We start from the raw sequence: 24250 nt of genomic DNA, 5'->3' as shown, positions 1-24250 counted from the left end.
TTATGGGAATCGAAGGCCGCAGTCGCTCTCTGCCGCGGTGGTCGTGGACGCAGCGGGGCCGCCGGGCAGCCGGCCTCCGGGCCGCTTCCCGCCTCCGTGAGCCGCCAGTCGTTCGTCCCCGGCGGCACAGAGCCGCATGGGGGTCCCAGCCGGTAGGGGTGACGTCCGGTTGGCCCTCGGGAGCGCGTCCTGGCCTGGACGTCCCCAGAGCCCGCTTTCAGGCGCCGAGTGGTCAGAAATAGCGAAGGAGCTGGGCTTCGGGTGGTACAGACCGGGATCTCAACGTGGTGGGGCCCGTGACTCCCCGCGTCCCCTCGGTGGAGACGCACGTTCTCTGCGACCCCCTCGTGTCAAGCGTTTGGTCGTCTAGGGCCGTGGGAGGTTTCCCATCGTGCAGTCGCGTTTTTAGACTCCCAGTGAGGGGGAGCTGCCGCCATTACTCGGAGGTGCAGGGGTGGGACGGGGAACAAAGACTTGCCTGAGGTCCCTGCCCGCCTACTGGCGGTGGTGGCGGCCTGGGAGGGCCTCGCCGAGAGGCAGGGCACGTGCGAGAGCACCCGGGGATGCGAAAGGGCCGAGGGCGTGGAGGAGAGAAGCTGGTTTTCCCTCCTGGACCCGTGTGTGTTTCATGGAGCAGACAAGCCGCCTGCCAGGTCTGGAGAGGGCTTGGATGAGGGTCTTGGGGCCCCCGGTGTCCTTGCTATCCTCCCATCTGGGTAATTGCCATCCCTGCCCAGGGTTTTAAGTGCCCACTCCCTGGCAATAGCTTGTCTCCACAGCTTCCTTTTCCAGCCCCACTGTCCCTGATCCTTCTTCAGCACTGCGACCAGAGTCACTGTGGATCCCCGTCCCTTTCTGAAAGCTCTTGGAGGCTTTAGATTGGGCCTCAGGGCCCGTCTCATCTGGCAGGTCCATTTTACTCCCTCTTTCCCTGTCGTTCGTCTTCAGCACCAAACTCCAGCCTGCTGACATCTCTGTTCATTAAACGAGGTGGGCTCCTTCCCTGTGGGCCTGCCTACAAACTGATCACTCTGCTGGGTTCCCCCTTCCACCAACTCCGCCAGGTTAATTTGGTCTTTCAGGCTGCCCTTAGCAGCCAGGGTTCCTTAACAGTCTACCTCCAACGAGGACACTAAGTTCTACCCACCCGTTACTTGCTTTTTACTGCACTCTGGGCTATACTGTGTGGGCTTTTACTGCACTGTGTGTCCAATCACAAATTAAACCAGCAACTCTGGTATTGCCACATTTGTCAGGTCCACAGGGCCCTCGTGTCCGTTTTCCTTTATCCTTTTCTTCAAGGTGTGTTACACAGCGTCTGGCACACAGTAAGTGTTCATTAGTCTGTTAAGTATGATTGAGTGTGTCAGATGCGATGGTGGGCTCTGGAGAAAATGCAGTGAACAAACCCGACAAAAATCACCTGGTGCTCATTCTAGTGACGAGACAAGCCAAAAAAGTTTATAGGGTATATCTGCTGAAGTGTGGTGGAGAAAAATGAAGCAGAGAAAAGGTTAAGGAGTGTTGGGTGAGGGGCTGGTGTTGCATTTTTAATAAGCTGGCCTGGGCAAACCTCAGTGAAAAGCTAAGATTTGAGAAAAGACCTGAAGAAGTAGGGGAGTGAGATGAATGGAAAATCTGGGGAAGAGCCTTACAGAGGGAACAACACATGCAAAGGTCTTGGGGTGGGAGCTGCACTGGGGTGGCCAGGATGGTGGGAGTAGGGAGGGAGTGGGAGAGTGGGGCCAAGAGGAAGCAGGGGCCAGGTCAAAGCCAGGGCCAGGTCCTGCAGGCCAGAGGCCATTGTGTTCATGCCAGCACGTTTTGAACAGAAAAGGCACATGATCTGATGTAGTTTTATGAGGACCCCATTTGCCTGCAGTGTAGTTGACCTCTCAGGACGCTATTGCCGTCTTCCAAGAGAGCAGTGACAATGCTGTGGGCCAGAGTGGGAGCGGAGGAGGACTGAGAACAGTTGGGTTCCGACTTTTGGAGGAGCCAACAGGATCTGTTGATGCACTGGACTCAGAACAGGAAGGAAGGAGGTGATTTCCAGGCTTTTGGCCTCTCTTATTCATCTACTGAATTAAACCTGTCCAGAAGACCTTTCATTTCTCCTTGGTACCGTCTCCAGACCACCACACTCTTGCCAGTCCCACTGCTAACCCCCAGAGGAGCTCTTCCACCGTCTTCTGACAGCTTCTCTCCAGGCTTCTTCCCATTCCTCCCTCTCTGTAACCTGGTCTCATCATCACTGACATCTTTTATATAGTCCTGCTACATGTGACACACTACTCTGGACGCAGGGGCTCAGCAGAGAACAAGAAGGCTCAGAGAGTCAGCTTCTGCTGTCGTGGATTTTGTCTAGAAGACAAAAGAGATAGATAATAGTTCCCCTCATCAGCTGTGTGACTTCAACCTGCTTAGCCTCTGTGTTTCTGTTGTTTCCGTTTTAAAATGTGGGTGAAACAGTTTTGATGTCCGGGTAGCTGTGAGGATTAATTTGTTATTTGTAATGTACTTAGAACGCTGTCTACCTACAGAGTAAACACTATATGCATTTGTTAAATAAAAACATGCAGAAATGAAAATAACCCCAAAGAGTGGTGAGTGCTATTAAAAAAAAAGAAAAAAGAAAACAAAACAAAAGGTAAAGGGATAGAGGGGGAGCAGGGAGGGAAGGAGCTCCTAGAGGTGGGTGGTTAGTGAAGGCCCCTTATACCTGGAGTGAGAAGAAGCCAGCCAAGGACAGGGTTCCAGACAGGACAACAGAAAGCGCAAAGGCCCTGAAGTTAAAACGAGTTTGAAATTTTCAAGGAACCCAAAGAAGGTTCTTCTATGCTCTAGTGTCCTTGCCTATAAATGGGGATGATGACGTGCCAATGACTTCCCAAGGTTACTATGAGCGTTGAACAAGATCATCCATCCTCAAGTCTCGTCAGCCCCAAAACATAAAATTTGGAAAGCCCTCCTCTGAAGAAAGAAAAACACAAATTAAAAAAGATCTGGACCTTTAGAAGGGATGTGAATCGGGGACCCTAAAGCTTAAGCTTATTCAGGGTTACAGTAAAGCCACTCCTGGACATTCAGAAACGTTAACTCTTAGACTTCCCACCAACTTGGGCTTCTTCAAATCACTTTGTAGACTCTGAGCCCCCTGGAGTGGGACAGGGAGGCGGTGACGTGATGGCGGCCGGCCAGTGTCCCCTTCCCCAGATCCCTGGACCACAAGCAGAGGCGCCGCCGCGGAAGGTGCCCTGGCCCCTGCATTACGTGACAGTTCCCGAATGATTCATGCTGCTATTTCGGTCCTGCTGCTGTCAAGGGTGGGGAGCAAGATGGCCGAGGCTGTGTTTGGTGTCAATCTGAGGTCGTAGATCCTGGAGCAAATGAGAGACTGAAGGGGTAAATGTGTGTGACCAAATTCTCTGCAGAACAAACCCCTGGTTTTAAAGTTCCCCCTATATGAGAAAAAGGAAAGCAGCTGGAGCTCGGGAGACTCAGGGCGGGAGTGTGGAGCCTGGATTAGGGAGTGGTCGCGGCTCAGAACTCGTGTCTGTGGAACATGGAATTTCGTGCTGGTCAGAACTGTCGCTTTTGGAGTGGGATTTTAAGACAGCTTGGTTTTCCTTCTGCAAGTGATAGCAAATTTCCATTCTGGGTTCTGGAAAATTCCTAAAGAATATTTTCATTCCCACTTAACTGAGAGATTCTAACTACCTGCTATCCTGCTCAGGTAGCTGCTAAATCCTGGTTAGCAGGGAGAGTGTGGGGATGAGTAAAGTGCCATAGTGTTCTGTTCCTTCTGTTCCATTCAGAGAACTTGTACGGAGAGCCAGGCACTGCGCCAGATGCTTCAAGAAATAAAATGATGGTAATTATTATCTGATGATTATTCATTGGCGAGCCCCAGAGCCCAGCCTGGGACCTCACCATCCGCACTCCCTCCCAGGGTGATCTCAGTCAGTCTCGTAGCTATAAATACCACCTCAGGTGACTCCCACGTTTTTATCTTCAGCTCAGATCTTGCTCCCGAGTTCCAGACTTATCTACCCAGCTGTCTCCTTGATGTCTCCACTTGGATGGCTAATGGACTTCCCAATGCGTTCAGATCGGAGCTCCCAACAGTCTCCCCCCAGATTGTTCCTCCCTTGACTTCCTTCCCATCAGTGGCCTCCTTATTCTTGGACTGGTTCAGGCTGAAAACTTTGGAGGTTTCCTTCACCCCTGTCTTTCACAACCATATCCAGTCTGCCAGTGAATTCTGTGAGCAGGACACAGACCCACGGACTCTCCAGCCATCTTCTAGCTTGGACTGGGAAACTTTGAGTCAGTAGGCGACCAGAGTCAGAGGGGACAACTTTGCGAGATGCACGTGAAGACCCCCAGGCTGTGCTCACAGGCCATGAGAGGTGCAGGGTTGGGGTGGGGGTGGGAGGAGAGCTTCTTTGTATTTGGGGGACCACTGAGGTGAGCCCAGTGAGGACACTGACAACAGCCATGGTAGTGGATTGGAACTCTTCCTCGGGTTTAGGGCACCACACACTCCCCCCCCCCCCCCCACCTATCTGAGATCCCCTGGACGAGAATCCTAGCTGTAACTGGGGTAAGATTTCCTCACTGCTGGGTAGGATGGGGGCTTGGAGTCAGAATGAGTTGGTCCCAAGGTTCCGGTTCTCAACCTGGCCGATTTTGCCCTGAGAGAACATGAGGCAGTGTCTGGAGACATTTTCGATGGTCACAACTTGGGGGCCGGGAAGGCTGCTGAACATCTGATAACGTGCCTCCTACAGCTCCCTGCAGTTACGTGGTCCCAGATGAGTTGAGGCTGCGAAACCCTGACCTAAGGAAATGGATGACATCATATTTCTTGCACTACTAAGCTTGGCTGAGGCTTGAGAGTGAAACCTGCTACACGACAGGCAGGTTTAAATTGATCATGGGGGAGCGCCTGGGTGGCGCAGTCGTTAAGCGTCTGCCCTTGGCTCAGGGCGTGATCCCAGCGTTCTGGGATCGAGCCCCACATCAGTCTCCTCCGCTAGGAGCCTGCTTCTTCCTCTCCCACTTCCCCTGCTTGTGTTCCCTCTCTCGCTGGCTGTCTCTGTCAAATAAATAAATAAAACCTTAAAAAGAAATAAATTGATCATGGGGGCGCCTGGGTGGCTCAGGCCGGTAAGCGTCTGCTTTCGGCTCAGGTCAAGATCTTAGGGTCCTGCAATCGAGCCCCGTGTGGGACTCCCTGCTCAGTGGGGAGCCTGCTTCTCCTTCTCCCTCTGCCGCTCCCCCTGCTTGTGCTCTCTCTCTCAAATCAATAAATTAAAAAAAAAATTGGTCATGGCCCATCATATGATACGCAATGCTATGAGAAGGCCGTCAAGGGGCACTCTGGGAGATGAAAGATAAGTGCACGTTCACTGACACCCCCCTCATTGAAAGGGGGCCATGTCCACTCCCCTTAAATTTGGTGGCCTCTGAGATTACTTTGGCCAGTGGAATAACTCGAAGTGTCACTGGGCCAGTTTCTGAGCCTTATAAAACTGGCAGCTTCCTCCTCCTATCTTTCGGGACACTCCCTCTCGAAGCCCTGTGCTACCAAGTCAGAAGCCTGATTGCCCTGAGGCGGTCAGGTTGATGGGTTGAGGAACCCCAAGCTAGCCACACGGAGAGCCCCCGCTATTCAGCCAGTCTGGCCAAGATGAGGGAAGCCATCTTGGGCCCTTCAGCCCAGCCTCATCTCCTGCTGAATACCACTGAGCGACCGTAGTCAAGGCCACATGGAACACAAGAATCGTCCAGCTGAGCCCCGACCCACAAATCATGAGATACAATCAAAGAGCTGTTGTTTTCAGCCATCAAAACAACATAGGTTGTTACACAACAGACAACCAGAGGACTCACCCCCAAGGGCTGTTCCCACGCTTTCGTCTTTCCTGCTGAGGCTAGAAATCCTGCTGCTACAGTGCTTGTCCCATCCGCTTCCCCAGCTCTGTCCCAACTGCCCGTGCAAGTGCCATTGTCTCTAAGGCTGCCAAGAGGCACCCTTTAAAACTCAGCTGGCCCTCAACCTTGACCAACACCCTCCAGAAGTGCCCCAGTGTATGGAACCCAGATACCCCCGTGGCACTGGGTGCTGCCTCCCCCTTTCTCTCTGCCTCCCCATGCTTCAGCCATTCCAGCCCTTTGCTGCTCTTTGAACTCATTCTTTCTGCAGCTCTAGGCACTTCCTGAAATGACATGTACCTGCCGACTTGTTTGCCGTGTGTCTCCCACACTAGACGTTTCCACAGGGGCAGGGCCCGTGCTGTGTTCACTGCTGAGTGCAGTCCGGGCCGGGGATGTTGCATAGGCTTGTAAGCATGTGGCAAATGAGCAAATGAAACCTGTCCCTCTTCTGCTCCCCCTGCGTGTCCCTCAGCCTCTCCCAGAGGAGGGGCTCTCTGGTCTTTCCCCTGGACTTCCTCACCCCCAGTTCTGCTTACATTCCCTGGGCCAAGTGGTTGGTTCCCTTCAGAGCTAAATGTCACCACCTCACTACCTCCTTTCCACCACCCGTTTCTCGAGAACCTCCAAGTGGTGGAGAGGGTGAGTGTGGGGGAAACTGGCCCCTGCATACCCTGTTGATGGGAAGGTACACTTAGCAACATCTGTTTAAAATGCAAAAAGCAGGGGCGCCTGGGTGGCTCAGTTTTTGGGCGTCTGCCTTTGGCTCAGGGCGTGATCCTGGAGTCCTGGGATCGAGCCCCGCATCGGGCTCCTCTGCTGGAAGCCTGCTTCTTCCTCTCCCACTCCCCCTGCTTGTGTTCCCTCTCTCGCTGGCTGTCTCTCTTTCTGTCAAATAAATAAATAAAATCTTAAAAAAAATAAATAAAATGCAAAAAACAATTCCATTCTTGGGAATTTGTCCCACAGGTAACCTCAGCCTGGTGGCACAAGGATGTCTGTCACAGCCAAAGGAATGGCACCCATGTGCGTCCATGGAGGACGCCAGGAAACACCACGCTGCCTCTTGCTTCGGACTGAACTGTGTGCCCCAAATCCTCATGTTGAAGCCCTCAACCCCCAATGGGATGGTAGTGGAGGTGGAGACTTGGGAAGGCAGCTCAGGTTTAGATGAGGCCATGAGGGTGGGGCCCTTGTGAGAAGATTAGTGCCCTTATAACACCAAACACCAGAGAGCTTGTTTTCTCTCTACCTCGGAAAGACAAGCCAGCAAGCGAGGCAAGAAGGCAGCCATCTATGAGGCAGGTAAAGTGCCCTCCCAGAACCTGAGCACGCTGGCACCCTAATCTTGGACTCTCAGACTCCACAACGGTGAGAAAATAAATTTCTGCTGTTTAAGCCAAAAGGAAAAGAAAAGAAAAGAAACCATGAATGCTGTCTCCATAGGACGAAATATTTGTGAACATTAAAAAGAAGGTGCGGACTCTGGAAAACAGTATGGAGTTCCTTAAAAAAGCTAAAAATAGAGCTACCCTATGACCCAGCAATTGCACTGCTAGGTATTCACCCAAAGGACACAAACATAGTCATCTGAAGGGGCACCTGCACCCCAACATTTATAGCAGCCATGTCCACACTAGCCAAACTATGCAAAGAGCCCATGTGTCTGACAATCGACAGATGAATGGATAAAGATGTGGTGTGTGTGTGTGTGTATATATATATATATATATATATATATATATATATATATAGCATTACTCAGCCATTAAAAAAATGAAATCTTGCCATTTGCAACAATGTGGATGGAACTAGAGGGTATTATGCTAAGCAAAGTAAGTCAGTCAGAGAAGGACAATATCTCATGGTTTCACTCATATGTGGAATTTAAGAAACAAAATGGAGGATCATAGGGGAAGAGTGGGAAAAATAAAATAAGACAAAATCAGAGAGGGAGACAAACCATAAGAGACTTTTAACTCTAAGAAACAAACTGAGGGTTGCTGGAGGGGAGGGGGTGGGGGAATGGGGTAATGGGGGGGATGGGCATTAAGGAGGGCACGTGATGTGATGAGCACTGGGTGTGATATGCAACTGATGAATCACTCCCTACCTCTGAAATTAATAATACACTTTATGTTAATTAATTGAATTAAAATTAAATTTAATTTAATTTGAAAAAAAAAAGAAAGCTTGGGCAGATACTGACGGGGAAACATGCCCATGATGTACTATGGAATGAAGAAAGTTGTGGAACAGTGTGTATGGCCAAATGCTATTTTTGTAAAAAAAAGAAAGAAAGAAAAAGAAAGAAAGAAAGAAATTGTATGTGTATATCTTCACATATGATTATAAATGCACGGAAACAATCTAGAAGGATGCACAGCTGGCTACCAAAATTGATACATACCTCTGTGGATTAGGGCTGGGGAGAGGGTGTTGTATTAGCTTGCTAGGGCTGCCATACGTAAATCCCACGGATTCGGTGGCTTGAACAACAGAGATTTATTTTCTCGGCTCTACAAGTCCGAGATCAAGGTATTGGCAGATCTGGTTTCCCCTGGGGCGTCTTTCCTCAGCTTGCAGATGGCTGCCTTCTCGCTGTGTCCTCACGTGGGCTTTGTGTGTCTCTGCGGGTCCAGCTTCCTTCTTACAAGGACACTACTCAGATTGCGTGAGGGCTCACCCTAACTGCCTTGTGTTTTACTCAATCACTTGTTCAAAGGCCTTGTCTCTGAATACAATCACATGCTGAGGAGCCGAAAGTTGGGACTTCCACCTATGAATCTGGGGCTGGGGGGGACATGATTCAGCTCATAATAGGGCTTTCTTTTCATTGTGTTGTTTAAATTTGTCATAATCGGGGCGCCTGGATGCTTCAGCTCCTGGAGCCAGTGACTCTTGATCTCGGGGTTGTGGGTCTGAGCCCCAGGTTGGGTGTAGAGATTGCTTAAAAATACAATCTTAAAATAAAAACTTGTTGCAATAAACATTACTATTCGAGGTTTTTATATACTCAAGCTAAGTGTCCTCTGAACGTCCACCTTCTTCCCAGGCCTTTTCTGAAGTCGGAGGAGGGACAGCTAATGCCTGCCCGGCACTGGGCCCTTCCCCAGCGGAGGCCCAGCAGCCCTCTCTCAGGATCACGGACCTGGTCCTCAGACCCGCCCGGAGAGGAATCGGGGGAGGGGCGCCCTCTGCTGCCCAGGCCGGTGATTTACAGTTATGCGCGGGCCAGACACTTACTACCTCGTAACCCACTCTTCCCTTTCACGCCTCCCATTATAATGACAGTACAACACTGGCCAATGACACAGAGTAAAATGGAACACAGGCAGGTGATAAAGTAAAATATGAAGACTGCATTACAACCTGGGTGAAGGGAGGCTCAAAATTGCGATCACATAGTGAAGACGTCAGGGGGACCTGCCAGGCACAGGAGCTCACTCACCTGTGTTGAAGCAGTAAAAAGAAGGACCGTGTCCTGGTAAAAATGGGGTCAAGTTGAACACTGTGGGACTCTCAGGAAACAGAGACGCACTGGGCTCTGCAATTCGGCTCCTGGAGAGAGGAATGGGCTTGGGGGGGGGGGTCCCTTTAGACCTAGCAGAATTCTTCTGGGTCCCACTCTGCTCTTAAAATCTCTGACAGTAGCAGGAAACCTTCACTGTACTGTGGTCCCAAATCCCACTGCACCTCCAGCTCCGCTGTGATGGGGAATCCAGTCCTCTGGTGGCTTTGCAACCCTGAAAGGTGTGGAAACCAGCAAAGCAAACCCAGCATCTCGGTACCAGTTCAGGAATAAGTTTTGTGACATTGTGCTAGTATCAGAGTGTTTACTTAAGGTTTTCAGACACTTAAGTCAATCTGTCTTATTTGGTTTGTGGGTTTTTTTTTTTTAAAGATTTTATTTACTTATTTGAGAGAGCGAGAGAGAGCACAAACTTGGGGGGAAAGAGGGCAGGGAGAGGCAGAGGCAGAGGGAGAAGTAGACTCCCTGCTAAGCAGGAAGCCCGACGCGGGACTCGATCCCGACGCGGGACTCGATGCCAGGGCCCTGGGATCACAACCTGAGCGTCAGACAGAAGCCCAACTGACTGAGCCACCCAGGTACCTCTGTGTTTTTTTGTTTTTTTTTTTAAGTAATCTCCACGCCCAATGTGGGGCTGAAACTCACAACCCCGAGATCAAGAGTTGCATGCTCTTCCAACTGAGCCAGCCAGGCGCCCCTGATTTGTGAATGTAATTAGATAAAATGGCTGTAATAATTCCTCCCACCCCTGTATGCTGCCTTTGCAATGAGATTCGGCTGCTCCTCCTCCCATTAAGAGTTCGAGTCTCTTTCTTCCTGCCCTCGAATCTGGGCTGACCTTGTGACCCACGTCAAATGACAGAATGCAGTGGAAGTGATGCAGGGTGACTTCAGAGTCAGGCCTCAAGAGGCAGGGCAGCCTCTGTGGTCACCCTCTTGGAGCAAGTCCTTGAGACCAGCATGCCGTGAAGCTGCCCCCGTCTAGTGTATGGGAGGAAAAGAGGCCCATGGAGCAGAGCCCAAGGGCCTGGCTGACAGCCAGCACCAACTGCCAGTCATGGGACTGAGGCCATCCCGGGGGTCCCGGCCCCAGTTAGGTGGTCAGATGCCTGCAGCCACAGGAGGGACCCAGACAAGACCAGCAGATGAAACTTGCAGCTTTATCCCAGACCAAGCATTTTAACTCTTTTCCCTGGTTATTAGTTTAGGCCAGTAAGTTCTCATGGTTTATTACAGAGCAATAGACAACTGAGACAGTACAAAATGATCTAAGTTTATAAACAACATTTGAACTTTTAAGAGAATTGATTTACCATATTTACAAGTGTAATCTATTAGCATTTAAGAACTGCTCAGCTGGGGCGCCTGGGTGGCTCTGTTGGTTAAATGTTTGCCTTTGGCTCAGGTCATGATCCCAGGATCCCGGGATCCACGCATCGGGCTCCTTGCTGAGCCTGCTTCTCCTTCTCCCTCTGCCTGCCATCCCCTTGCTTGTGCTCTCTCTCTGTCAAATAAATACATAAAATTTAAAAAATATTGCTTAGCTGATTAGAAAAAAATATGCTTGGCTGGGGAGGACAGAATGAGGTGGGGGGCAAGAGTGTTCTCACCCCCCCACCCCCTCCCTGTTTGTAAAGAAAAAGGAATAAAAAAGAAGATAAAAGCCTGTAGGATGTTGAGTTTAAGGTGTTCGAGAAGACCAGCTATCTCATCTCTGTAACATGTAGTTTAAAATCTATTAGGAAATTTAATTACCTAGGTTTGTAATTGGCTTTCATTTTTAGAATTTAATCTGTTGAACCTATGAGTTAATTAAATATGCATCAAATAAGTGAAAGTAATTGTTCTTATTTTTATACAAAAATTAGCAGATTTATAAATAGAAAACTAGATTTGCAAGTTGCACTTGGATGTTTAAGAAAAACTAGTTCTTTCTTTTATTTATAAGTTTAATAAATGCAGTATTCATTTAAACACAAGCAGCAGTAGGTAGCTTTTCTCTGCACGAGAGCCCCTCTGCAACATTAGAAAGCCTCAGCTGACAGTCTCCGACCACGCTATAGCCCCTGCTGGAAGATTCGGCATTCCATAGGCTACCATAGTTTTGCTTCGGGGCATCCCTCTGCCTGGAATGACTTTGACCCACACATACACACCTTTGGAACCTGGCAACATTTTACCTTTTTCAAAAGATCCAACTCAGACTCTGTGAGGAGGTCCTGCCTTGCCCAGTCAGAGCTGTGCCTGCCTGCCCACATCCACCTGTGTGTGGGGCCCAGGCCTCTCTTAGACTAGACAGCAGAGGGCTGTGAGCTGGAACCTTCTCTCTCCTGGCGGCCATGTGAGAACAGAGATGAATCCCAGCAAAAGAATCAGACGGACTGGTACAGATGCCCAGAGTATGCAAGGGTGCTTCAGAGGTCTTGCTGTGGGGGATGTGGATTTCGTGCTCTGTGCAGAAAGGCAGCCTCCTGATTGGGCACCAAGACTTCCTATGGCTGGGGCCCCTGCCTTTCCCTTTATCCTCCTCCCCAGACCCTGCCAGGAGGGGTATAGTAGGCAGAATAATGGTCCCCCAAAGATGTCCACATCTTAGTCCCAGGAGCCTGCAGATTTAATATGTTACATTACGTGGCAAAGAGGAATCAGGGTTGCAGATGGAGTTAATGTCACTCATCAGTCAACTTTAAATCTGGAGGTTGTCACGGATTACCGTGGTGGGGCCAGCAGAATCACCAGGGTCCTTGAAAATGGATAGGGATGTGGAAGAGAGTCAGAGGCAAGGGCCGCTATGGAAAAATTGGTCGGGCAGATGCCAACATTGCTGGCTTGGAAAATGGAAGAAGGCTGCCATGAGCCAAGGAGTGTGCGGGTCTCTGAAAGCTGGAAAAGGCCAGAAAGAGCCTCCGGAAGGGAACGGAGCCTAGCCGACCCCTTGATTTTAGCCCCGTGAGACCCGTGTCAGGCTTCTGTCCGCTACAAAACTTCAAGATAATACATTTGTGTAATGGAAGCCACCACATTTGTGGTAACTTGTGACAGCAGCGATAAAACACACACAGGGTCATCCACACGCTTCATTTCCTCCATCAGTGACATCTGAGCAATTGCTTTGCAGACCACAGATAAGAAGCAACCAGGCCCAAATCTGGGCTCCGACCCTCACAGGCTGTGTTGTTGACCTCCGGCACGTTCCCGCCGCCCATCGTTACCATGGGGCAGAGCGGCCTCACCTGGCCGTTGGGAGCACGTCACGAGTTAACGAGTTAACGAAGGTGGAACAAATGCAAGTAGAGAGCTTAGTTCAGCCCCAGCTGGCAGCCAGTGTCCTGTAAATGGCTGCTGTCCTGGTTGTAGTTGGCAAGGTCCTTCTTGTCATGCTGAGTTATAGAAGTGGCACGTGGTGAAGTGACCTCCAACCTAAGGCCGGACTACCACATCCTGAACTCAGCTTGCTGACCCTTTTGAGGAGAGGGTGCAGGCCTTCCTGGTGGTCCTGGAATGTGGGGGACCCTTGGCCCTTCCTTCCTGGTCCCTGGCTTCTGGTTGTCCCTCTCCACCCTCATCCCAGGCTCATCAGTGCCCTCCTCCCTGTGGCGGGTCTGTGCTGGTTCTTTCTTGGACTTTCCCGTGGCGCCAGCTGCATCCACACTGGGCCCTCTGTGATCCTCCCCACAGCCCTGTCTCTGGTTATTGCCACACCCAGCACCAGAGAGGCCTGGATTACACGGCATGTCTGCAACCAGCCAGATCTGAGCCCTGTTGTTTTTTTTTTTTTAAGATCTTTATTTATTATTTATTTGAGAGAGAGGGAGAGGCAGGGAGAGAGCACAAGCATGGGGAGCTGCAGAGGGAGAAGCAGGCTCCCTGAGCAGGACGCAGGTATCACCACCTTAGCGGAACGCAGACGCTCAACCGACTGGGCCACCCAGCTGCCCCTGTCTTATTCTTAATTTACAGCTCAAAAAGTGAGTCTCAAGTGGCCTGTGTACCCCAGGGTGGCAAGCTGGTACTGGAATCTTCTCTGGGACCCAGGCTCCTCCTCAGGTTATAAAAATACCCACTATTGTATTTCTCAAATAATATTAATAATGTAGAAAAACATAAACATACTTATATTTAAAAATCTATCTTCATAGTCTCCATAAAAAATTACAGCAAAATATAAAGGAAAAAAAATCACGCCAATTCTTCCACCAGAGAACGCCTCTTGGAACTGAAATTTTCTGCCTTCAAATTCCACGGTTTGCACTCTTGCTTCCAGTCGCGTCCCCGCCCGCCCCCGGGGCTCAGCTGCTCAGGGAAAGTCGCCGAACCGGACGTACCCGATCGTTCGCGCTGCTTGTCACCTCCCCGGGACCCGCCGGCCGGGAGGGACCGCAGCTCCTGGGGACCGGGGGCGGGATGGGGTTGCGGGGTGACGCCGCGCCCGGCGCTCCGAGTTCTGTACGGAGCGCCGAACGCCCGGGACGCAGGGCAGAGGCGGGCCAGGGCCGCGCCGCGGGGAGGGCGGCTCCGCAGCCCGGGAAGTTGGCGCCGAGCCCCGAGGGGGCGCCAGGCAGCTTCGCGACCCTCGGAGAAGCCGGAGCCTCGCGTCCGACGCGATCCCGGGCGCCTGGAGCGGGCGGAGTCCGGGCGGGGCGCGCACGTGTGCATACGAGTGCGGGGGCCCATCCGGCGGCCGGGACTACAAGTTCCAGGGTGCCCAGCGGCGCGCTCGGGGTTTCTGGCCGCGCGGCCCGCCAGCTCGGAGCCGGTCGCCGCTAGCACACACCGCTCGGTCCCGAGCGGATCAGGGAGAGACGCCCAGCACCGTAAATAGAGTCCAAGTGGGCGGGGAACTGCCCCCCACCGCCCGCTCATGTCTTTGAGGAGCCAAGTGTCCGGCCGCCTGGCACAGCTGCGCGCGGCGGGGCAGCTGCTGTGCGTCCCGCGCCCCTGGCCCGGCCCCTCGGCGGGTGCCACGCGGACCCGCAGCAGTGCGTGCGGTTCCCCCGGCGTCCCCGGGCGCGGACAGCCCCGGCGCGCGGCCCCCAGCGGGAGTTGGGGCTTGGGGGGCGGCGGCGGTGGGGCGGAGAGGACCGCCGGGGTGCGCACCTGGGCCCCCCTGGCCATGGCGGCGAAGGTGGACCTGAGCACCTCCACCGACTGGAAGGAGGCAAAATGTAAGTGTAAGCAGGAGGGGGGCTCGAGGGGCGAGGGCGGCCCCCCGTGGGCCTTCCCCGGCTGGACAGCACCCCACCAGCAGCCTCTTCCACCCGAGAGACCTGAGGAAGTTCAGGCCTCACACGCCCGAGTGTGGACCCCTCCGCTCACAGCCACGCCCCCCGCGTGCCCAGCCCCACAAACCACTTCACTCCCTGCGAGGGCCAGGTCCCCTGTGGGGGGCAGTGTGAGGAGGACGCCCTTACCCCGCCGGCACGGGTCACAGGGCAGCCCCAGGGGTCATCCAGGACCTACCACCTCACTCCGTGGTGCAGGAGGGAAAGTGAGCTGAGAAGCCAAGGTCACTGAGAGTTTGTGGCAGAGCTGACGGTAGGCTCCTGTATTCCCCATGCTTTGTGCAGTAGGGTTTCTAAAGCGGTGGCATTTTAGGCAGAGTGGCAGGAAATGGACTGAGGGGACAGTTCTGGGTCTGGTGTCCCACCTGGTAGGATCAGATAGCCCCGCAGAGTGGCCTCTCTGGGCAGGCCAGTCCCACCTCCACCCCACCCCTGCCCTGAAGGCCTGCTTCTCTGGGCCGGTCATCTGGTGCCCTTTTGCCCTCATCCCTGGCCTCTGGCCACTTGTGAACAGTTTCTGCCCCATTCTGGGACACAGGGCTGAGGGGCTGCGGGGGCAGGGCAGAGACAGGGCATTACGTCTGTGCAAACAGTGACACCTTGCACCCCCAGGAATCAAGCCATTTCCTCCCACTCTGGGATGGGTCATGAGTCCTGGTCCGCCATGAGTCCCAGGGCTGGACTCTGGGCTCCCCCACAGAACAGGGAAGGGAGGGAATCCGGTCTGCAGAGCCCCAAATAGTCTGGCCGGCTGCTCAGCCAGCTGCCCCTGCCCTTCAGAGCGTGCTCCCAGAGCTCTGGTAACCATTCCTGGCTGGATCCCCTTTCAAAAGCACAGGGGAAGTGGCTCATTGGCTGGGCGTCTGTGGTGGAGTGGGTTCGGCCAATGGGGCTGGGAAGGCAGGCCTGGGTCTGGCCGGGAGGGTGGGGGTAAAGGGAAGGAGTCCTCAGAATTAGAGGTAGAGTTCAAGATGACTTTACCCCTGTATGAATGGTATTCCTTCCCCCAGATCTTCAAGCGTGGGCAGAAAGCACTTGACTTGACTTAATGCACACACAGAGAGTGCGTGTCATGCCCTCAGCCCAGGCCGTAGAACCCTGGTTAGGGCAGGGAGTGGGGGGCTGGCCGAGATTCCTGGCAGGGGGACTGTCCCCACAGGGAGCCTGCCTCCCCTTCTCTGTCAGGAGCAGAAAGCAGCTTGATGGGAAAAGAGCTAGGGACCCAGGGAGGCAAGGGACCCAGCCACGTGCTCCTGGATCTGTCACTGTTTCTAGGATCCAGCTCCCCACCCCCTCCCATTCCTTGGTGCCCCTGAAAACTTCCAGACCTGGTGAAGCTGACAGGCCAGGGATTCCCAGGCTACTGTGGTGTCTCTGCTTGGAGCTGGGATTTCCATTCATTCATCCATTTTTTTTTTAAAGTTTATTTATTTTGAAGTAATCCGTACACCAAACGTGGGGCTCGAACTCATGACACTGAGATCAAGAGTCACACGCTCTTCAGACTGAACCAGCCAGGCGCCCCTCATTCATTCATCTATTTTTACTGAGCGCCTTCTGTGTGGCCAGCACCGTTCTAGTGCTGGGATTCAGCCGTGCTTGAGACAGGCAAGGGGCCTGCCGTCATGGAGCTTCTTCTCTAGGGGAAGGAAACAGTGGAAAACGTGGTCAAGCCAGGGGGGCAGTGCCAGGCAAAGGCCAATGCTGTGAAGAAACCATAGCAGATGGGGCCGCCTGAGCTCCAGGATCCAGTCAGGGGGCAGTGTGAGGAGGGCGGCCTGGCGACCCTGGGTGTGAAGACCCCCGCAGGCTTGGCGGGGTGATCTGTGTGTTTCGGTGATCTATTGTTGAGTGACAAATCCCCCTCAGATTCAATGGCTTGAAACAGCACACGTTTAGGACCTCACAGTGTCTGAGGGTCAGGAACCTAGGAGTAGCTTAGCGGGGTGCTTCTGTTGGACTCGGCTACGGCTGGGGGGAGCCATTCCCAGGCCGCTCACTCCCGTGAAGTGGCTGTTGGTAAAGGCCTCAGACCCGCCCTGGGGGTCTGTCCACAGTGCTGCTTGAGTGTCCTCACAACATGGCGGCTGGTTTGCCCCCCCCCCCCCAGAGCACGTGACCCGAGAGAGGGAGCGGGAGGAGACCGAGCGAGAAGCCACAGTGCGTTTTTGGGACCTAGTGTTTAAAGTCCCACACCGTCTCTTCTGCTTTGTGCTGGGGCTTAGGATGGAGTCATGGAGTCTGGCTCACGTTCAAGGGGAGGGAAGCTACTCTCCACCTTTGGAAGGGAAGAGGATCAGAGAATTTGGGGCGTGTTTTTAAACTGGGGAGCTGCCTTCGCTGGACTCTGCTTCTGATTGGGCTCTAAGCTTTGGTCCTTGAAGACCCCCACAGAATTTTCTTCCTTCTGTTCGGTTTACACTTGGAGCTGACTGAGGGTGTGCAGTGAAGTACGTTAAGTAGACAGACCTCAGGTGTGCGTGTGGGCGGTATATTTGTACACACACATCCAGTTCTGGCCAATGGGTTGCCAGCACCCCAGACGGTTCCTTTGAGCCCCTTTGCAATCCGTACCTCTTACTGCTTCTCGAACTTTGTATGAACAGAGAGGCATACAGTGTGTCTAGCTCCTTTTACTCACAGTCGTGAGGGTGATGTGCATTATTGGGTGTACCAACAGTTTGCTCTTTTTATGGCTGTGTAATGTTCCACGGTGTGGCTGTACCACATTGTGTGTACTCGTTCTCCTGTTGATGGGCATTTCCTTTTCCAGTTTGGGGCTGTCGGGAATAAAGCTGCTCTGATTATTCCCGTCCATGGCTTTGATGGGCATGGGCTCACCTTTCTCTTGGGGATAGACGTAGGCTTCCAAATGCCTGTCTGTGCCCGGGATGATCCTCTCTCAAAGACTGGCACACAGTAACCAAACTCATAAGAGCCTGATGTAGGTCAGAAGATTGATGTGCAGCTCGCAGTGGGAAATATAGTGGTGGGTCTGGAAAGGGTGCCTGGGCAGGGCCTCCTCTCCCTGTGGAAAAGCCACGTGGAAGCCAAATCGTAGTCCTAAGTTTACTCGGCAGCATGTGTTCTCAGCTGGAGGGCTGGCTGAATGCTTTTGGAAGCGGATCCTGCTGCCCTGGGCAGGCTGGGCAAGCTTCTCTGCAAGGGGCAGACCTACCCACCAAGGATCCTCTTCCTTGGATGGCTGCTCAGTAGTTCAGTCCCGCTGCCCTGTTGAGTGCCTGCTCTGGATTCTGGGTGTAGAATGCCTCAGCTCCCGGCCCAGTGAGTCCTCTGGACACATGGCCGGATTCTGCCTTACTCTGGGCATTCCCTTTCTCCCTCTTAAGCTGACTGGCCACTCCTATAGACCCATTCTCCCTCTGGGGAAGTAAATACCACCAGGCTGGATCTTCCTGGCTAGAAGACAGTCAGTTCTTTGGGGAGATCTCCGTAGTGTCTGATTTACTGGCCAGAGGATTATTTCTCTAGCTGTCTCCGTGGTGGGGAGCCTCATTATCCCCGCAGGTGGTGCCTTTTTATCATAAGACTGTGGAAACAGTCATACTCTAAAGGCAGTTGGGCACGAGGGGACTTAAAGTTGGGCACTGGGGGGCATCTAGGGGCTGTGTCACCACGGGGGGAGGCACAGACCCTCCTTCTGACCTGCAGTGGGGGCAGAGCTGTCTGCTAAGAAGAGGATGGGCATTGGTGCCGTCAGACATGGGCCAGCCCCAGCACCACTGCTTCCCTGCTCCCTGAGCCTCAGTTTCCTCATCTGTGAAACGGGATGAACAGCACCTGATTTGTAGGTTGTGCTGGGATCACATCAGAAACCATTTTGTATACGGTGGTGTATAAAAGGCCTCTACAATGGGTCCCCAGTGACCTCCTTTCTTGTCACCCCTCGGGCCCCCTCCTCTCTCTGCGCTGTTTTGGCCACAGCAACACCGGGCTTGTGTAAACTTGTCTCCCTATGGTCTCAAATGCTGGAGCCCGTGACCTGAATATCCTGAGCCGCGTTTCCTCTCCCTGGTGCTATAAGCCAGGGCTCCTGTGTTCCAGCCTCCCTTTGCACTGGGCAGAGACGAGGACTCCTTTCAGCCCCCGTGGGGTTTCATGCAGAGAGGGTGGTTTCTCTGGTTTGATTACCGAACGGGGCGGTGGGGGGCACCTTGCAGGCTCACCTGGGGGGGGAAGGTCTCCTCCCACCTGCCTTCTGGGGAAGCAGCCTTGGCACGTCCCAGTGCGGGCGGAGGCAAGGGGGCCTAGGGAGAGCAGGAAAGCTCTGAGGTGCCTCATGCTCTGTCTCCCTGTGGCTTGGACCACGGACTTTGACGAGACCCCGCTCTCAGGGGGACGGTGAGCCCAGGTGATTAATGCCCCTGCCGCTGTGTTCCCAGAGCCCCGCTGTTATCAGCCCTCCCCTCCCCCCCCCCCGCCTTCTCCAGAGGAAGAGCCTCCCTGTGTGCCCGCCTGCCCTCACCTTTCTGAACACCGTCTAGCAAAGTGCCATAAAGACACTTCTTAAAACACATCATTGAATTCCCGTTCGCCCAGTGCACTTTATGGTCCTGGCGCAGCCCGCTTCCTCCAGCTCGGCTTTCGTGCCCAGGAGCTGCTGAAAGCTTCGTCCAGGGTCAGGCCTCCCCATCAAAATTTACTGCAAACATCTTTTTACAACACCTGTCTCACTGAGCCATGAAATACTCTCGCCTTTCCAAAAAAGAAAGAAAATTAAAACGTATGTTTTACATCTTTTATAAGAAAAATAAAACTCGCTTGTGCTTTAAGTCTGCATCTGTCCTTCTGGCAAAAGGAGGTAGAAAATGTTATAAATGCGTGGGGTCTATCTGACAGATGGAGCTGAGGCGATGAGGATGACCCTTGGTTCCTTGGAGCCAGGGAGAATCGTAATTGGCATCTCCTTCCCCATAAATCAGAGACCCGTGCAGTGTGTAGCTCCTCAGGGGTCAGTCAGGCCGCTGCCTCGCTCTGGAGATGAGGACATGGCGCCCCACATACTGGCTTCAAGACGTGTGTGCCTGGGGATCGTGAACTGGAAGGGACAGGCTGACAGATGTCCCCAAGGTCAGCGCCCAGTCAGCTGGTGGCAGAGCCAGGAGTTCTGGCTGTCTTCCTTCTCTGGGAAGTGGAGCCATCTTTTGGACTCTGCTGGAGAGAGGGGGCTGTGCAAGCTGTGGGCCACTCAGAGCAGCCCTCGGATCCTGGGGAGACAGCACAGGAGGGAGCCGTGAGCTGGGTCCCGTCCTGGCTTGCCTGTGGCCACGGCATACCTGTTTCTTCTGGAAGGCAAGGTGGTGACCTCCGCCGGATGGTGTCTGCTCAGGAACTGTAGCCATTTCCAGGCTCCCCAGACTAGTCCCATGGGGTGCCTGGGGCTTACCCCGCCGGAGGGACTCTGCGCACGGGAGTCCTGTGGGGCTGGCCTGGGTGCTGGCTGGCCAGTCCCTGCAGCGTCTCGGCAGGCATGTTCACTCTCCAGCCCTGGGTTCATCTGGCTGGGAGAACCCACACTTGGGCGTGCCAGGGCGCCTTAGGGGACTTATCTTTGGTCTCAATTGTGCGAGAGACAAATACAGGCACCCAAATAATTAAAAAAGCTCCTCTACCTACTTATGCCTCCTCTCCCCAATTTGGCCTTGTTTCACCTGGCCGTCTGAGTCTTTGCTCTCAGGAAGGACCGTGGATCTGCTGTATATCTTGCACTTTGCTGCCTCCGGATACTCTGACAGTCCCTTCTCATTCACGGCAAGGCTGCCCAGTTCCTCTTCTAGAGATGAGGAAACTGAGGCTCAGAGAGGGCGAGTGCCCTGCCCATGAACGCGATGTCAAGAGCTCGTGAGCCCAAACCTCGTGGGACCAGGGAGCAAGAGGGATTGAAACCACAGTAGCCGCCTGGACCAGCACGTTCCTTCCAAAGGCTCCGTTCCTCAGATGGGAGACAAGCCGAGGTGGCTGCCACAGCCTAGCTTCTGCTCTCGGGTCCAGCCGTTCTAGATTTCTCTCCATTTCCTCACTCACATGCTCTCTTCTACTTCAGGGCTTCTGCGTGTGTTGTGTCCTGCACCTGGACGACTCTGTTCTCTTGGCAGACATGCCCCCAACATTCAGGGCTCAGCTCAATCATTCATCGATTCATCCCGCAGATGCCCGTGGACGCTCACACATGCATGCACTGGGCCAGATGGTGGGAGTCCAACGTAAACACCACAGAGCCCCACGTGGCCAAGGCCAAGTGAGGAATAAAGCCTAGCCAGTAGGGGAGGGGCTGCTGTGGGAGTGGGGAAGGCCTGTAGAGGAAGGTCAGGCCGAGGGTAGGGCAGGTACAAAGGCCCTGAGGCAGGGAACACACCTGAAAGGGGACTAATATGCGTGGACTGCAGAGCTGTAGGAGGCAGAGCCTAGTTTGTGGGGAGACAAGCAGTGGAGGAGGCGAGGGGGAGAGGCAAGGGTGTCACGTGGGCCTCGTGGGACTCAGTAAGGGCTTGGACTTTGGGGGCGCCTGGGTGGCTCAGCTGGTGAAGTGTCTGCCTTCTGCTCAGGTCATGATCCCAGGGTGCTGGGATTGAGCCCCATGTTGGGTTCCTGCTCAGCAGGGAGCCTGCTTCTCCCTCTGCTGTCCCCCAGCTTGTGCTCTCTCGCTCTGTCAAATAAATAAATAAAATCTTAAAAAAAATAAAAAAAGGACTTGGACTTTGAACTGAGCTTTAAACAGAGCTTTATTTTTTTTTAATGTTTCAAATAATAGTTTTTTTTAATGATTTTTTATTATATTATGTTAGTCACCATACAGTACATCCCCGGTTTCCGATGTAAGGCTCGATGATTCATTAGTTGTGTATAACACCCAGTGCACCATGCAATACGTGCCCTCCTTACTACCCATCACCGGCCTATCCCATTCCCCCACCCCCCTCCCCTCTGAGGCCCTCAGTTTGTTTCTCATAGTCCATAGTCTCTCATGTTTCATTCCCCCTTCTGATTACCCCCCTTTCTTTATCCCTTTCTTCCCCTACTGATCATCCTAGTTCTTATGTTCCATAGATGAGAGAAATCGTATGATAGTTGTCTTTCTCTGCTTGACTTATTTCACTTAGCATTATCTCCTCCAGTGCCGTCCATGTTGCAGCAAATGTTGAGAATTCGTTCTTTCTGATGGCTGAGTAATATTCCATTGTATATATGGACCACAACTTCTTAATCCAGTCATCTGTTGAAGGGCATCTCGGCTCCTTCCACGATTTAGCTATTGTGGACATTGCTGCTATGAACATTGGGGTGCATATGGCCCTTCTCTTCACTACGTCTGTATCTTTGGGGTAAACACCCAGTAGTGCAATGGCTGGATCATAGGGTAGCTCAATTTTTAACTTTTTAAGGGACCTCCACACTGTTTTCCAGAGTGGCTGTACCAACTTGCATTCCCACCAACAATGTAGGAGGGATCCCCTTTCTCCACATCCTCTCCAACAATTGTTGTCTCTTGCCTTGTCTATTTTTGCCATTCTCACTGGCGTAAGGTGGTATCTCAGTGTGGTTTTGATTTGAATTTCCCTGATGGCTAATGATTTTGAACATTTTTTCATGTAAACAGAGCTTTAAATAGAGAGAATTCTGCCTCTAAGATTCCTAGGCTGCTGAGTGAGGCACAGAAGATTGGGTGGACATGGGGAGTCTGCTGGGTGTAGAAGCCTTCTAGGTGGTACTGGGGAGTGATGATAGTGGCTTGGCCCCTGGCAGGGGTGAGCAGAGGGCTTGGTTTTGGGGGGATCGTGGGGATAAATCCAACAGCCTGCAGATGGATGGAACTGGGGGACTAAGAGAAAGGATCTCCCTCCCTGTTTCGGGGTCCTAGCAGAGTCTGGGGCTGTTCATTGAGAAAAGAAAGAATGAAGGAGAGAGAAACCACATTTGTGGGGAAGGAGTCAGAAGTTCAGTTTTGCACACGAAGAGTTTGGGGTTGAGACTAGGCTGTGGGCCTTGGTCCGATGCTCTGCAGGGAGCTGAGGGGCTGGAGGTGTAGCCCCCGGACCCAGACCATCAGTTGAAAGAGGGTTTGGAATGCATGGGGCTGATGTGAAGACTAGGGGGAGGGTATAGATTAGGGAAAAGGGGAGGCAGCAAGGAGACAGGAGGGCCAGTGAGTGGGGTGAGATCCAGGAGAGGCGGGGTCCTGAGGGGGAAGAAGGGGTGGGGTGCGCTGAGTGCATAGGGGAGGACAGAAGGACCACTACATGGGGCCACGTGGCCGGTGTGGCGGTGTGGCGTCTCTGACCTTGGCCTTTGTGGAGAGGTGGGGCAAGACCGGTGAGGGCTTGGGGGAGCACGGGAGGGAGGGAGTGGGGGCAGTGGGGGAGGGAGACAGAGAGGAGGCCACAGCCGCGGGGTGCGGGGTGCCTGGTTGAGGGAGGCTTCATGACCTTGAGACATGAGAGGGTGTTTGAGGGCAGACAGGACAGTCGGTGGAGTTGGAGCTGTAGGAGTGAGTCCTCCGGGAAGTGAGCAGGCGGCCTGTGCCCAGGGAGGGAGGGCCAGGCATGGGCGGTGGTGTGGGGGGGTTCCCAGCTGGCGGGAGGAGGCAGCATCTCACTGGAAGACAAGTGGGGGAGGCTTGGGAAAGGGGAGAAGGGCAAGGGGAAGAACTCCCCAAGCAGCAGCTGGAGGTGCCTGGCAGATGGGGCCGCCATGGGAGGGGATCAGGAATTCAGAGGGAGCCTTCTGTTTGGTGATGGGATTTTTCTCTGGAGATTTGCAGCCTCTGGGGGCAGAGCCGAGAAGTTAGAGGTCCCTCCTCCAGCAAGCTGTCCCTCTGCCCCTCTGCTTGGTCAGGCCCTGGGACCTCCCCTTGCCTCCCACCTCCAGGCTTGGTGCCTGGCAGGTGCTCAGTAGATGTGCTGACTGTTCTGGATTCAGACTGCCGGGGAGAGGCAGAGGCTGGAAGGAGCCTGGCCTCCCCTCCATGGTCTCTGCGCTGTGGTACTGTCTGCCAGCAGCAGAGTGCTTCGCTGGGAACCCAGCTAAGCCTGTTCTGCTTCTCATTTAGAGATGAGGGAGCTTGCTTTATCACCCCCCCCCCCTTAGAGAAGAGGGTAGTGAAGGCTTGGGGAAGCACTCCAGCTCTTTCCAAATACCAACACCCTCCCCCAGCACACAAAGGAGCGTGAAAGTGGGAACCCTTGGCCTGTGACTCAGATTGTGCAAGGGGTCACATGTCCAGTGGGGAAGGTAGCCTCTTGAGAAGGGGGAGCAGGGAGATGGGCTGTGAGCATCAGGACACACTAGTGACAGAGGGGGCCATCCGCACTGGGTACCATCCACGGTAGGATAGCCTTCGCCTCTTAGAACGAAAATGGCGCTGCTTGGGGTGGGGGTAGTTTTTAATCTGTATCTGGTGAAAGCATTTTTTAAAAGTTATTTATTTATTTATTTATTTATTTTCGTAATTTATTTATTTGAGAGAGAGAGAGAACAT

General features: G+C 53.3%; 1 protein-coding gene across 1 annotated transcript in view; it reads left to right on the top strand.

Moving 5' to 3' along the window:
• The first annotated feature begins 14198 nt into the window (after positions 1 to 14198).
• The window catches only part of MACROD1 (mono-ADP ribosylhydrolase 1), a 148558-nt gene continuing 138506 nt past the window's right edge, over positions 14199 to 24250 (top strand). Inside the window, 3 exon segments of the mRNA XM_044378492.3 lie at positions 14199 to 14462; positions 14464 to 14547; positions 14550 to 14637. Coding sequence (XP_044234427.2) covers positions 14334 to 14462; positions 14464 to 14547; positions 14550 to 14637 — 301 coding nt within the window. The 5' untranslated portion in view covers positions 14199 to 14333.

This window comes from Ursus arctos, unplaced genomic scaffold, assembly GCF_023065955.2.
Source record: "Ursus arctos isolate Adak ecotype North America unplaced genomic scaffold, UrsArc2.0 scaffold_23, whole genome shotgun sequence".
Lineage (NCBI taxonomy): Eukaryota > Metazoa > Chordata > Mammalia > Carnivora > Ursidae > Ursus > Ursus arctos.
Note: the sequence above shows the minus strand (reverse complement) of the source record. Positions and strands in the feature narration are given on the sequence as shown.